The 13,770-nt window shown below is 45.0% G+C and overlaps 1 protein-coding gene across 1 annotated transcript in view; it reads left to right on the top strand.

The window, feature by feature from the left end:
• The window catches only part of LOC310773700 (sodium- and chloride-dependent GABA transporter 2-like), a 35,311-nt gene that overhangs the window by 11,104 nt on the left and 10,437 nt on the right, over positions 1 to 13,770 (top strand). The window contains exons 3-8 of the mRNA XM_083633631.1: positions 2,108 to 2,338; positions 4,230 to 4,320; positions 4,503 to 4,635; positions 6,729 to 6,863; positions 9,365 to 9,468; positions 13,331 to 13,455. Of these exons, the coding sequence (XP_083489757.1) occupies positions 2,108 to 2,338; positions 4,230 to 4,320; positions 4,503 to 4,635; positions 6,729 to 6,863; positions 9,365 to 9,468; positions 13,331 to 13,455 (819 nt within the window). The remainder of the gene's footprint in view (positions 1 to 2,107; positions 2,339 to 4,229; positions 4,321 to 4,502; positions 4,636 to 6,728; positions 6,864 to 9,364; positions 9,469 to 13,330; positions 13,456 to 13,770) is intronic.

Here is a 13,770-nt window from a genome sequence, read left to right as displayed (position 1 = left end):
AATTTTTGTAAAAGGGCACAATCTCAGGCAGAACTCACTCTCAATTCTTTTATTTTGAACTGTATTGACATCAGACATGTAAATATTATTCGTTAGGACACAAATGACAAAAAAAAAAAAAAAAAAAATATATATATATATATATACACATGAAGTGCTTTTTTTTTTACATTCAACAATACAGTTTACTCGGTGTGAGTGAGTGTACAGACAGACAGACAGACAGACAGACAGACAGACAGACACACCGACAGACAGACAGACAGACAGACAGACAGACACACACACACACACACACACACACACACACGATCCCCCTTTTAGATTTCTAACCCCACATAGGATAAGCAATAACCACGCCCTGTGGCGCTGGGATTGGCCAGGAGCAACACTGGAGGGCACGCAGCCCAGCGATTTCATGAACCAACTGAATAGCTCTTGAGAACAGACAGCGGGCTGCTGTGACTGCCGCTTCTGCCTTGTGCTGTTTGTGTGTTTATTTTGTTTTGTTCTGGTCCACCCGTCCTCGTCCATGTCTCCCTGTCATATCCTCCCTGCTATTTGATCGTTCCCGTTTTCCCCTCGGCTATTCAACACGTCCTCACCGCCCTCGCAAACTGATCGATCATTTCCTCATTCCTCCGATGATCAAACACATCTCTCTGGATTACTTTCTCCCGTTTTCTCCCGGCTGGCACAGAGGAAGGCGACTCCAGCTCGTGCAGTGCGCCGAGCGGCGTTTCAATGGCGTTTCTCCTGTCTGCACAAGGAAGCGTTACCCGTTTTCTGCTTTTCCTCTTGCTCAATTTCAAAACAACAGCTGCGGTATGTGTTTGTTCACGTGTTGTCTTAGATGCTAGGGACCTGATACTATGTCAGAGGCTGGGGAAGTGTTTGAACTAAGCGCTGCAGTAATAAAAACAAAAACACGTCAAACACGTCATTGGCGGGGAGGGCTATTTCTGATAACACGTCAAAGACGTCTTTGGCGGTGAATGAGTTAATAGATGGGTGATACATGGGGTACGGAAAAATTACGCCCCTGTTCTATTTTTGTCGGATCCCGCATACATCTGGCAGATTACGTGAGTGTGGGTCTATTCGCAGCCGTACCGGAGCCGTACCGCATCTGTTCCGGAGCTGGTGGACGTTAGTCTTTAGAATTGTCAAATTAGGTCAACGTCTCTTCCAGTCCCAATGGAGATATTAGTCAAGGTTAACCCCATTCTAGCTCACTTCTTCATATAGGGGTTCCTATATGAAGGGGGTTTCCTTCATATAGGAACCCCTCACCAAAACATGCATACGCTGAAGTGGTGCCTCCTCTGGTCGTTTGGGGTGTCTGTTTGGAGGGAGGGGAACTGGTTGGAATAGCGTGATCTTCCCACGTGCTATGTCCTACCGGTGAAGCTTCCCCTGTCAGGTGAAAAGAAGCGGCTGGCTACTTCCCACGTCTCGGAGGAAGCATGGAGCCAGTTTTCGGCTCTCCCCAGATCGTCAGAGGGTGGAGCAGCAACCAGGATAAATAAATACAAATTTTGCACTAATGGGGGATAAACAAATCTGGGAAAAATAATAATAATAAAGAAACCCCATTCTAGTTCCCAGGTTTTTAATTTGCCATTTAGTCTTCGATCTCACTGCGCTGCTGCAGACTAGGTCACTGCCTGCTTTTTGGTCAGACACTAGATGAAAATCATCTTTCCTACCTTAGTCGAGTTGTTAGAAGAAAAAGCGCTTCTGTAGTTTTAAATGGGTGATCATGATCATTGGTTATGGTTATGAGGAAAAGACCTGCATTTCATAAAAGGATGGCAAGACATTCAGTTTGCTGATATAAACAGCCGTTTGTCCAGCCACTCAATAAGCCCTCATGAGACACTCCGTGTGAAGATCTGTGTGGGCTGCAAGGCGTGCTCCTCAGTCAATGGATGCTTTCATCTGAAAGTCAAGTGACTTGGAACTGACATAAAACTGTGTCATTATGTCTGATAATAGAATATGTGTGTGTGTGTGTGTGTGTGTGTGTGTGTGTGTGTGTGTGTGTGTGTGTGTGTGCGTGCGTGCGCGCGCGCGTGCGTGCGTGCGTGCGTGTGTGTGTGTGTAGGTCTTGGCTATGCCAGCCAGGTGATGATCCTGCACGGCTGTGTGTACTACATCGTGATCCTGGCCTGGGCTCTCTTCTACCTGGGCTACAGCTTCCAGGCAGAGCTACCCTGGGCTAACTGCAACAACACATGGAACACCGGTCAGTACGCAACATCCCACCCTCTCATCTCATCTCATCTCATCAGCAAGAAAGGACCTTTCAAATTTCAATTGAATATATCATTGTCAAATTAAATTAATCATACATTACCTTGGTCTAATTAACAAATGAGACCATGGTGGTGCTGATTGGTAACCTCTTTCTCATGCCAGAGGTGTCGGCAGTTCTATCGTTTCTCAGCTAAGAAACATACTTTTGTTTTCATCAAGTTTTTTCAGCCCCCAGCCCCACCTAGACATGCTTCCTCCAATACATGTGCAGTCGCCAGCCGCTTCTTTTCACCTGACATCGAGGCCTGTCACTGGCAGGATGTAGCTGGCAGGGAGGATCAAATCCCCCCATCCCCCTGCCCCAAGTTCCCCTCCCCTCCGAACACGAGCCCCAACTGATCAGAGGAGGTGCTAGTGCAGTGACCAGGACTCATACCGACTCATACCGGCTTCACACCCGCAGACACGGCCAATTGTGCCTGTGCGGATGGCCGACCAAGCATAAATACACGTCAAATGCAGCATAGAAGCCGGTCAATGCTGCCAATGTTCTCAGCAATGGTTTTGCTGGTTTACGATGTTTCAACTTGAACTTGGTAATTATATATAATGATGTGAAAATGCTACACTTAGCACCTTTAATGACGAACGCTTAGTTGCTCCCTGTAGGGAAATGCTCTTTCCACTCACACACACCCCCTCCCCCTACACCTGACCCCTCAGAGGTCACAGGTCAGCTACATAGCAGCAGCCCTGGAGCTGCTAGGGATTTATAGTGTTGCTCAAGAACGCCTCAGCAGGGCGGATGCAAGATGGAGGCTTGAAGACGTGTCCTTCATTTGAAGAACAGTCCCCCTACTCACTCGAAACTTTTATTATTATTACTAATTGATAGAGAATGGAATTATAACCATTCTACATCCGCTAAATGTATATATAACAGCTGATAGCCTAAACCAAAATGAATTTGAAACCAGGAGTCCAGGAAGATGTCTTAATGAAAGTATATTTATTTACCATAACATTCTCCTATACACTGTGTTATAGGAGAGACTGAATCTCAATGTACCATCTGATCAATGTACAGAGTCCAAATATTCAGCCGCCATGTCACAATTTGACATAAGCTTTATACTGTAAAGGAAGAGGAAAGGCAGAGAGGAGGGGTGATGACTTGACTTGGAGCCTACAGGGCTGCCCGTCTGTATCAGCAAGTGTTCCTGTCTCATGGCCATTGTCATGCTGAGTTTCTGAAGGCCAGAGCAAAGGGGAGAAATCTCCTGCTTGATAAGCTAGTTATGTGTCTCTGCATAGTGCAAATATGCATTTGTGAGATGTCTTATGACTAATGACTCATAGCATTAATTATGTGTATGCAATTATAGCTTATTGATTATTGATTAGGAAATGCCAATGGAACTTATATTTTTCTCCAACACTAATAATGATAATAATAATAATATATTACATTTATATAGCGCTTTTCTCAGTGCTCAAAGACACTTTACAACACAGGATAAGACAACTTCAATAGACAATTAAAATATTAAAATAGAAGAAACAATGATAATGGTCTTTGATATCTTTAAACAAAGATTTAGAACGTTTACTTTGGATCTGATCTGTTCTTAAATTGTTGATGTTTGCTTTGATTTCAAGAATTGATGGCTCACAATTTGATCGACAAATAATTAGGAAGTGAATTGTTAAATGTCAAAGGGTTACAGCGGATTTTGTGGCCACTGTTTTACTGTGTGAGGGGTAACAGCGTCTGTGTGTGTGTGTGTGTGTGTGTGTGTGTGTGTGTGTGTGTTTGTGTACATGTGTGTGTACGTGTGTGTGTGTGTGTGTACACGTGTGTGTGTGTGTGTGTGTGTGTGTGTGTGTACGTGTGTGTGTGTGTGTGTGTGTGTGTGTGTGTGTGTGTGTGTGTGTGTGTGTACACGTGTATGTGTGTCTGTGTCCTCCAGCGGCTTGTGTCCTGTTCGACTCCCAGAACCAGACGGCCAATGGGACCAGCCTGCCTGAGAACGCCACCTCCCCCGTCATGGAGTTCTGGGAGTGAGTGTTGCTTCCTTGGTTTTCGCTGGTGCTTTTCAGTCAGTGTTTGTTATTGATCTTGCAGCTGGCAAGCGAGTACTGCGGCGATGTGAGGTATTAACATACAAGCGCGCGTGTGTGTGTGTGTGTGTGTGTGTGTTGTGTTGTGTGTGTGTGTTGTTTGTGTTGTGTGTGCGTTTCAGGCGTGAGGTGCTCCATCTGTCCAACAATCTAGACAAGCTGGGTCCAGTCAACTGGAGGCTGGCTCTGTGTCTGGCCATCATCTGGATCGTCTGTTACTTCTGCGTCTGGAAGGGAGTCAAGTCCACTGGCAAGGTGAGAGGAGAACACACAGACTTGCCCTCCATGTCCGGTTGTGTCATGGTTTCTGTCTCGACCATAAAAGACGGAAAAGAAAAATGGACGTAGTGAGTGTCACGTCACCCATTCGTTTTTGGACTCCTGTTTTGAAGCCTTGTGTTTGGCATTTTTCCGCCGCTGCCATCTTGTTTGTTTTTGTTGTTTTTTTGTTGCCAGAAGCGACGTATTTGTAGCCATATTTGGACGAGAGGGGGTTTCCCAGAGCCGCAGTGCCACCTACTAATTGCTCCGTGACGGCGAGCTGCGTGATTTTCTTTTTCTTTTCTTTTTTGTAATCATTTATTTTACTCTAAACGGGTGAATTATATAACAATTCACCCCCGTGCAGTTGTCACGAAAGGTGAAATTAGCTAATGCAATGGTGGGCTATTATTTTTCTGGGGGGCCACATGAGAAACCCAGATTGTCGCCGGGGGGCTAAGAAAATGTCATGCCTAGATTAAATTATGGAAAACATACTGTGCACTTATTCTAAGTAAAATGGTGTGGTTTGCCTTAGACCTTCCGGGCCAGGCAGAACCATCATGAGGGCCGCTTCTGGCCCCCGGGCCGTATAATAATAATGCCCAGGGGCCAGTTGCACCAACTGGTCTTACGACTGGTCTTAAGCTAAGCCGGTCGTAACTTTACGACCTAACAGCTACGCCGGTTGCACCAGTTGTACCGGTTGCACCGGTTGTAAGCCTTTTTCTCACTAAGACCGGTCGTAAGTATTATGCCTGGTCAGGAGGAGGCGTAAAGTGCCTGTGCCTGTAAGAGATCTCCGTGGTAGTCTATCAGCAGAGACCTGCTGTGATTGAGTCCTCATCGTCCTCATCGTCGGGCAAGTCGCCTTCGAAGCATGACGTGCGATTATAACGAACTAGTTGTGTGGCTTAGCCTTCCCAAATATTGAGGGTCGTTTTTTAGAATAGTTAGTTTTAGTTTTAGTTTTTTACATAGAATTGGGAACGTTACATTCAATTTCATTCAGACTGCCTGGCACTCAATCGCCGCCATTTTCCCCCGGAGCTTCCACAGGAGGAGGGAGGGTGGGAGGAGGGAGGGTGTAGTGACGCACATACAGTAGTGGACTGTGAGCGTAGTGGCACAGTGAGGCACATTTTTGGGCCAATCAGGGGGCATTCCCAGGCAATTCACATGGACGCGCATTGCTACGACCGGCGTAGTTAAGACCAGACGTAAGCCCTGTTGGTGCAACAGGCGTAAATCCACTCTAAAGACTGGTCTTAACTAAGACCGACGTAGGAGTTACGACCAGGCATAGTTAAGACCAGTTGGTGCAACTGGCCCCAGGTCTGAGCTAAAGTATAGAGACAAAAACCGTTTTTTTTTTTACAATAAACATGTTTATGCTGTAAAGTCAGTCATTTTAACATGGGAGTGAATGGGGAATTTTGGTACTTCCACATTGGCCTCAATGCAACCAAACGAAACTGTCCCCTCGGTCTCGACAGGCAGAAAGTGCAAGGAAATAGCGACTTTAATCGATGTGTTTTTGAAGCCAGAACAGAGGGACGCATTCAATTAGTAGCAGCAATTAGCGAGAAGCAATTCTCCTTAAATAGCCCACCTGTCCTGCCTGAGCCATAGAGAGCTTCCATTCATGCTTCGTGCCACGAGTCAGATTATAGCTAAGTGACTTCAACCCGAATGGACCAAATTAAGTTTGACCCCCTCATCCACTTGGTTTGCTCCACACGTTCTGCCTTTTGATCCGTCTCTGCTTGAGTCACTGCAGTCTTCGGTTGACAGTCTCTGTCTGTTTGAATAATGTCACGTGTCATGTCAAATTGAATGCTCAGAACGCAGCTGTGATAATTAAGACTTCTCGCATACTGTACCAGCCTTGTGAAGAGCCAACCGTCGGCTCGGATGTTTTAAGAATGCCACTCTCTTCTAGTCTTTCGCCCTTTTTCCAGCACACGACGACACCCATTCATTTGTAGCGGAGATTCCTTTCCTGTTTCTCAATATTCCAATGTTCTTGTTCCTGTCTCGGTGCCATCCTCCTCACCACATCCTTGGATGCTGTGTGTACATTGTAGGTGGTGTACCTCACAGCCACCTTCCCATATGTCATGCTGTTTGTGCTGCTGGTGCGTGGTGCCACACTGCCTGGCGCGAGCAAAGGCATCATCTACTACCTCAGACCCAACCACACCCGACTGGCGGACCCACAGGTACACAAACACACACACACACACACACACATAGCCTACACTTAAGATGCCTTTGACCAGGCGACATCAAAACTCTCCATTGAAGCCAATATAAATGCTTCCAGTCAGCGCCTATGGACACAGAATTGTGTTGCTAGGGAACAGTTTGAAACCTAGCTTATGTCCTGTCAGTTATTGTGCTAGCAAACACTGCAACAGGAAGTACGCTGATATATTGCTGGGGGCCATTTAGAATGTGTATGTTGTCGAGTTGAAACCATCAGGGACGGGCAACTTTGATGATGGAGAGCGGGCCACAAAAGAATGTCCTCGCTACCAGAGGGCCAGATTGTGACCGTGCGCTTCCACCAGTAGCCTACTGTAACCCCATCACTCCCAATTACTAATTTGATGAAAATGACTGGTAATCAATGTTTATTATACCAACATTGATATTTTTCATATTCAAATTGAATCATTCTTCCATTCAGTTGATACCAGAAACTTTGCTCTAGCTTTAAAACAGCCCGCTACAGCAATTTGATGGGGTACATCACCCAAATATGTCATAATAATCAGATTAGCAATGTTGCATGTGCAATGTGCATCCTGGTTATAGTTTGTTACAATAGCGTTAGCTCAAATGCTAACGTTAAACAGTATGTGGATGGACAATGCTAACGCCTTTAACGCCATGTTCTGGGATGTACAGCAAAATAAAAACACAGATTTGGGTAGTCTAACCTAACCAAAAACGTCCGCCTTGTATTTTGGGGGGGAAATTGACCCAGGGGCCACACTGAGTGAGCAACTGCCAGTTGCTCACCCCTGAAGGTAAGATGGCCCACCCTGTCACGCTAGTACAGACCTGGAACAAAGTTGTTTCTTAACAACCTCTCATTGCAAAAGCATACTGTAAGTTGTAGCTCTAGTTGTAACGCAGCCTGGTAGTGACCACAGGAAGAAGAAAACATCTATTTCCAAAGCCACAGTTTACTACATTGAGGGCACAAGATGGTACTGTCCGTGCACGAGATAAATATCCTGCCGTCAATTCACTTAATTTGACTGTCTGCACAAGATACATTCCCTCGTTTTGGATCATTCTTGACCAAATTTTTACACACAATTTCATAATTTGTGTGAGCAAGTGCCACAAGTTAATTAATGCATACATTTCTAAAGTGCACAATTTAGTTCCTGCAGCCAGTTTCAAACTGAATCCACTCGCTTGCCATACTTACACTAATTGTAGTTTAATTAGTCACTGAGTTGGTTTGTTTTACTTTGTCTGATATTTTGTTGAATGAAGTTATATGGGAATTAGGCTGTTGATAAGGTATAATAGATCTATTTATTTTCTTACATTTTACTATAGGTAAAAACCCCATTATGACAACAATGAGTCAGTATGGTAAATGAGGAGATGTTATAATGTAAATGTAAGTCAAAGGTGTTTCGCTGATGTGACAAAACTGGCGTCGAGGTCTTAAAATATATTGACAAGGTGTTAAAAAAGCATCTTAAAAGGTATTGAACTTCAGGATCCGTGCATATACCCTGCACTCCTCCCCCCCCCCCCCCCCTCTCCCCCTCCCCTTCCCCCTGCAGGACAGCCACTGCCGAGCTCCATAAGTTGTTAATATCACTTTCAGCTTTTGTGTGATTTGGTACAAAATACAACCCGTGACGTTTTAAACGGAGGACATCTGAAACCATGTCTCGCAACTTTTCCATTAACGCCTGTACATTTTTTATCCTCACACGCTCCGTGATGACGTGTGTCCTCCTCCCAGACACGGGTCAAATACTATTTGCAAATAATTGTCAGTGTTTGTTTTAACATTCTTGTCATACCAGATGGGTGGGGTTAGCTCCCATCAGCACATTCAGATAGTGTCAGCAAAGTTATCAATCACAGGAAAGCACATTGAACGAACGCTCAAGTGCTGTTGGTGCACTTGTGCAAACGTTCAGGCACTGATTTGTATGGTAAGACTGATTTGCACACACTATTAGTCCCACGTGTGCATGCTGTACTGGGTGGAGGATCAGTGTTAGACTGGGCTTTGATGTAGACTAGCCATATGTCTTTGAGAGAGACAGCTTGGCAGTATCTGATCAACCTTTGACCCCAAGTTCCATCCACCAGAGGAGAAGACAGTGAGAGGCCCCAGATAGTACACACACAGTTCATTATGTCCTGTAGGCTTTGTACTGTGGAGCTGCGGCTAGCTGCTATTGACACTCCTCTCCACTCCACTCCTCTCCGCTCCTTTCCTGCACGCTACACCTCCTCTCCTCTCCCCCACTCCTCCTCTCCTCTCTGCTCATTCCCTCTCCTCTTCTCCACTCCTCCTCCTCTCCAATCTTCTCCTCCTCTCTCCTCCTATCCACTCCTCTCCTCCACTACTCCTCCTCTCCTCTCTGCTCATTCCCTCTCCTCTTCTCCACTCCTCCTCCTCTCCAATCTTCTCCTCCACTTCTCCTCCTCTCCTCTCCTCTTCTCCTCTCCACTGTAGGTATGGATGGATGCAGGCACTCAGGTCTTTTTCTCTTATGGAATCTGTTTGGGGAGCCTGACAGCCCTGGGCAGCTACAACAAATACAACAACGATTGCTACAAGTGAGACACTTTGTCACAAACACACACACACACACACACACACACACACACACACACACACACACACACACACACGTTTACCCGCAAAACGTTTCCTGAGTCTCCACATCAGATGAGCGGCATCCGTTGAGATGGATGAAAGCTCCCGCAGGTCCGATGGCTTCCAGAAGGAATGGCTGGAATGGACAGAGAAAACACACTGATACAGCCCCACCTTAAAGAAAAGCCCTGGCCACCATGTTTCCCACACTCTTTAAGACTGGCACACCCACAGACCCACACAGAAACACAGACTGGGCCCAGCATTGACCCGGTGTCGTGTGTGTTGCAGGCCAGAGCCAGACCAATATTTTGGAAAATATTTGTTGAATCATGAAACAGATGAGTAGATGAGTGTGTGATGAGAGAGAGAGGAGTGTGGAGAGAGAGGAGAGAGAGGAGTGTGGAGAGAGAGAACAATAAGAAACAAATAGATACTCAAATTAAAGTCAGTTCTTTTATACTTGTATCAAACTTATGTGGCATTAAGTGGCATTTTGTCATAGTAATCATGAATCAAATGTATCTCCAAATGAAATATTGCATATCAATAATTTACATTCAATGGATGCTATTGTAAGAGTCCAGTGTAGCTCAATACAGTAGATACAGTATGCTGCCCTACATAAGGCAAACAACAGTACTTAGTTTTTGTATGTTGCAGGCCAGAGCCAGACAATATTTTGGAAAATATTTGTTGAATCATGGCCAGGTTTTACAAAGGCAGTATTGCCTTAAAGGGGACCTATTATGTGTCATATATATTGTTACAATGTAGGATGTTCATATTTCAATCATGAGAGACTAGTAAGAAGGTTCAGTAATCTTTAATGAAACAAATAGACAAATTAAGTTTGGCGTATGACTCCATGATATGACGACGCTCCTCCTGAGATGAGAGAGGAGGGCGTCAGTGATGTATAGGATAGAGAATCCCCCCAATAGTCTAGTTGCACAAGCGATTAGACGAACTTCCGGTTTTCTTGCCAACCCGGCGAGCCAGTTTCCGCTTTATTGGCTTCCTCTCCTTACCGGCCCGGTCGCTGTGCTAGTCGCTGTGTTTATCAAACTTATCTCTAACTATCTGGTTTTTCGACACTATTTCTGGAACTGATTACTGAATTTGGATTACGGACTTGGCTGAATGGATATTTGATTTGACCGCTGCCTGGACACGGACACGAATTTAATGATTGCGGACTTGTATGACGTTTAAGCTGGTTAAACTAACTAACGTTAGCTAACGAACCCTTAGCTAGAAGCTAGCAAAACACTGAGAACTCCGAATGACAATAACAAGATGAGTGCTGTGAGGAATAAGAAATATAATGTACGAGATGTGCACAAGTTACAAAGAGGTATGGGTGGCTCTAATGAGCACTGCTGTGTGCCACTTTGCTCAGCTTCAAGTCGCTATAACAGTAGGATGAGCTTCCACTGCTTCCCAAAAAACACCAACCTACTGTACTTTTTACTGTACACTGGCATTTGAGGGGTTAAAATTCTGAGTAGGTATGACATGTTGGTATGAGGTATTACGCCACGTTCACACACACGCCTAGAGCGACGCTTAAAGCAACGCCTAAAATTTAGGCGTCCTTGTTAACAGACGAGAGCGTTCACACATACCGCTGCCACGCTGTGCTGAAGCCACGCTCGCGCTGTGCCTACGCTGCGCTGCATTTATCGTTTAGGCGTCTGTTCTATTTTTCAGCTCTAGGCGCGCTGAACTGTCAAGCTGGCTGTTGTTTCTGGTGGACTTGGGCCATATTTTCTACCGAGTTTGCCCAAAAGGGAGGGTGGAGCGCGAATTAACGAGTGCATAGTAGGAGAGCTGTCCTTCATGTGTTCCTCTATTAACATCTTTTCTGTCAGATGTATATATACCCCCCCTGTCTCAATGCATGTATCACTCATGGTGTTGATGACTCATAGTCACATGATTACCCGAGGGAAAATAACAATTACAGCGGGCCAAGAAATAGACAGACATCGTCACTTGCACATTACAATAAAAAAGAGGACTCACCCATGCTATAAATCAGATCTGAAAAGTGTAAAAAAAAACGCTGCTCATGTGTTCAGCGTAGCGCAGAGCGTGGCGTCCTGTGTGAACGAAAATAGGCGCCAGGCGTGCATGAAGCAATGCCTATATGCGTAGGCGTAGGCATAGGCATAGGCGTAGGCATAGGCGTAGGCGTGTGTGTGAACCGGCCGTTAGGATGAAGTTAACAAACTTAACAAAAGCAAAGCATCAGCAAGGCAGCTTGAATCTAAACACTACTTACCCTCGTAGTTGTGGAGATAACTCGATATGTATAACTTGAATCCCTTCTCTCGCTTGCTTATGAGAGCGGGGGAACAGACATTAACGATACGATGGACATCGTTTACATTTATTTTAGGCAGATCTTGGAGACATCTCGTAAAAATTGTCATTTTTGAAGCAATTCGGTGGTAGAGAAGATGTTCGTTCTAACCTATGGTTCCAACACTGTTAGCTTTAAACTAACGTTAACGTTAGCTTTAGCTAACGTAATAGCATCTTAAGCTTCATACAAGTCCGCAATCCGTAAAAATTCAAGTCCGTGTCCAGGCGGCGGTCAAATCAAATATCGATTCCGCCAAGTCCGTCATAAAAATTCAGTAATCAGTTCCAGAAATAGTGTAGAAAAACCAGATAGTCAGAGATAAGTTTGATACACACAGCGACCGGGCTAAAGCGGAAACTGGCTCGCCGGTTTGACTAAAACTGGAAGTTCGTCCTTTCAGTTGTGCACAGAGGCTATAGGGAATTCTTCAGGAGTCATGACGTTGGTGGTGGTCAGGGGAGGAGGTGGGGTGAAACAACTGCTTCAGCGATGGAGATCACAGCAACTGAGAGTGACAGCACATAGGAGAGTAACAACATAGTAAAACACAGGGCCTCTAATATGCTGAACTGCTTAGGTGATTGGCTCAGCGGAAAAGCGAGGGAAATGAATGGCTTGAGCTGATAGGCTATTGGCAGAGAGGGAAGCGTGGGTGACTGTGAATGGACGGGGAGAGAGGCATGAATGAAAGGGGCGTGCATAGCAATGAATGGGGTGATATAACCTGAAACTAGGCGTTGGCTGCAGGTAGTCTTGATGATTGAAATTAGTCCAAGACATCACTAAACATGGTGAAAGTTTCAAATAATGAGGTAAACGCATGTGGACGTTATCCCTATTAGAAAGAAATGCAGGATTTTGACTGCTCAGTCTGAACGAGAGGTTACGAGAGTTGAACGAGGTCTAGGTGACGTGATTGGTAATTTCTCCAGCCCCCTGCACTGTTCAAACCATACCCAACCACGACTTTAGAGGCTGCACTCTTTACTAAATTCACACACTAAAACTGTGACAGTTCACACAACTTTAACACTACATAGATAAATCATATATCAAACCCTTCAGCTACTTTTGCTCTCGCTCACAATATCAAAATACAAGCGATGCAATGTATCATTTTTGAGATATTAACGTTAGTTTGACACTAGTGTTGCACTCTTTTTCACAGTAGTTAGTTTCTGCTTTCAGTTAATGGGACAGGAGCTAAAACGGACAGAGGCTGAACTCAAGGGCAGCATAAAGGGACAGTACAAAATGAATAAGGAGTGTTTTGAACTATGAATCATGCAAAGCTACTCTAGTGGAGTCCCGGAATAAAAAAATAAAATAAATGACATTAAAATAATAGGGCCCCTTTAAGATTGTTTTGGCTCATGTTTGTGTTGCATAGCTGAACTTGTTTCTCCTAATTGTCCCTTGAAGTCGTGTCCTCTCTTAATGATGGATTCCAGGGACTGCTTCCTGCTGTGCCTGCTGAACAGTGCCACCAGTTTCCTGGCAGGCTTTGCCATCTTCTCCGTGCTCGGCTTCATGGCCGAGGAACAAGGCGTCGGCATAGAAGCAGTGGCCCAGTCAGGTGAACCCGGGGGCTGGAGATGGAAACAGTGTTTTCCCTTAGTAGAAGTGAAGAGGTCTTGTTTAGGAAAACGGCTCAAGGTGACAGCGAAAACTATCGCTAACCGCTAAAGAAGCTCATTCAAGTAATTTGCCGCAGTATTTCAGGCTTGTGCTCTTTCAAATGTCAAGTCAAGTTTATTTGTTATAGCCCTAGTTCACGAGCATGTCCCAGAGGACTTTACAGAGAATGTGTCTAGCTACAGTAAATCTAGCTAAGAACAATCAATAATCAACAGAATTGAACAATCATATATAAAGCATATAAAAACAAGCA

The sequence above is a fragment of the Poromitra crassiceps genome, assembly GCF_964638095.1.
Source record: "Poromitra crassiceps genome assembly, chromosome: 3".
Lineage (NCBI taxonomy): Eukaryota > Metazoa > Chordata > Actinopteri > Beryciformes > Melamphaidae > Poromitra > Poromitra crassiceps.
This window is presented reverse-complemented; position numbering and strand designations above follow the sequence as displayed.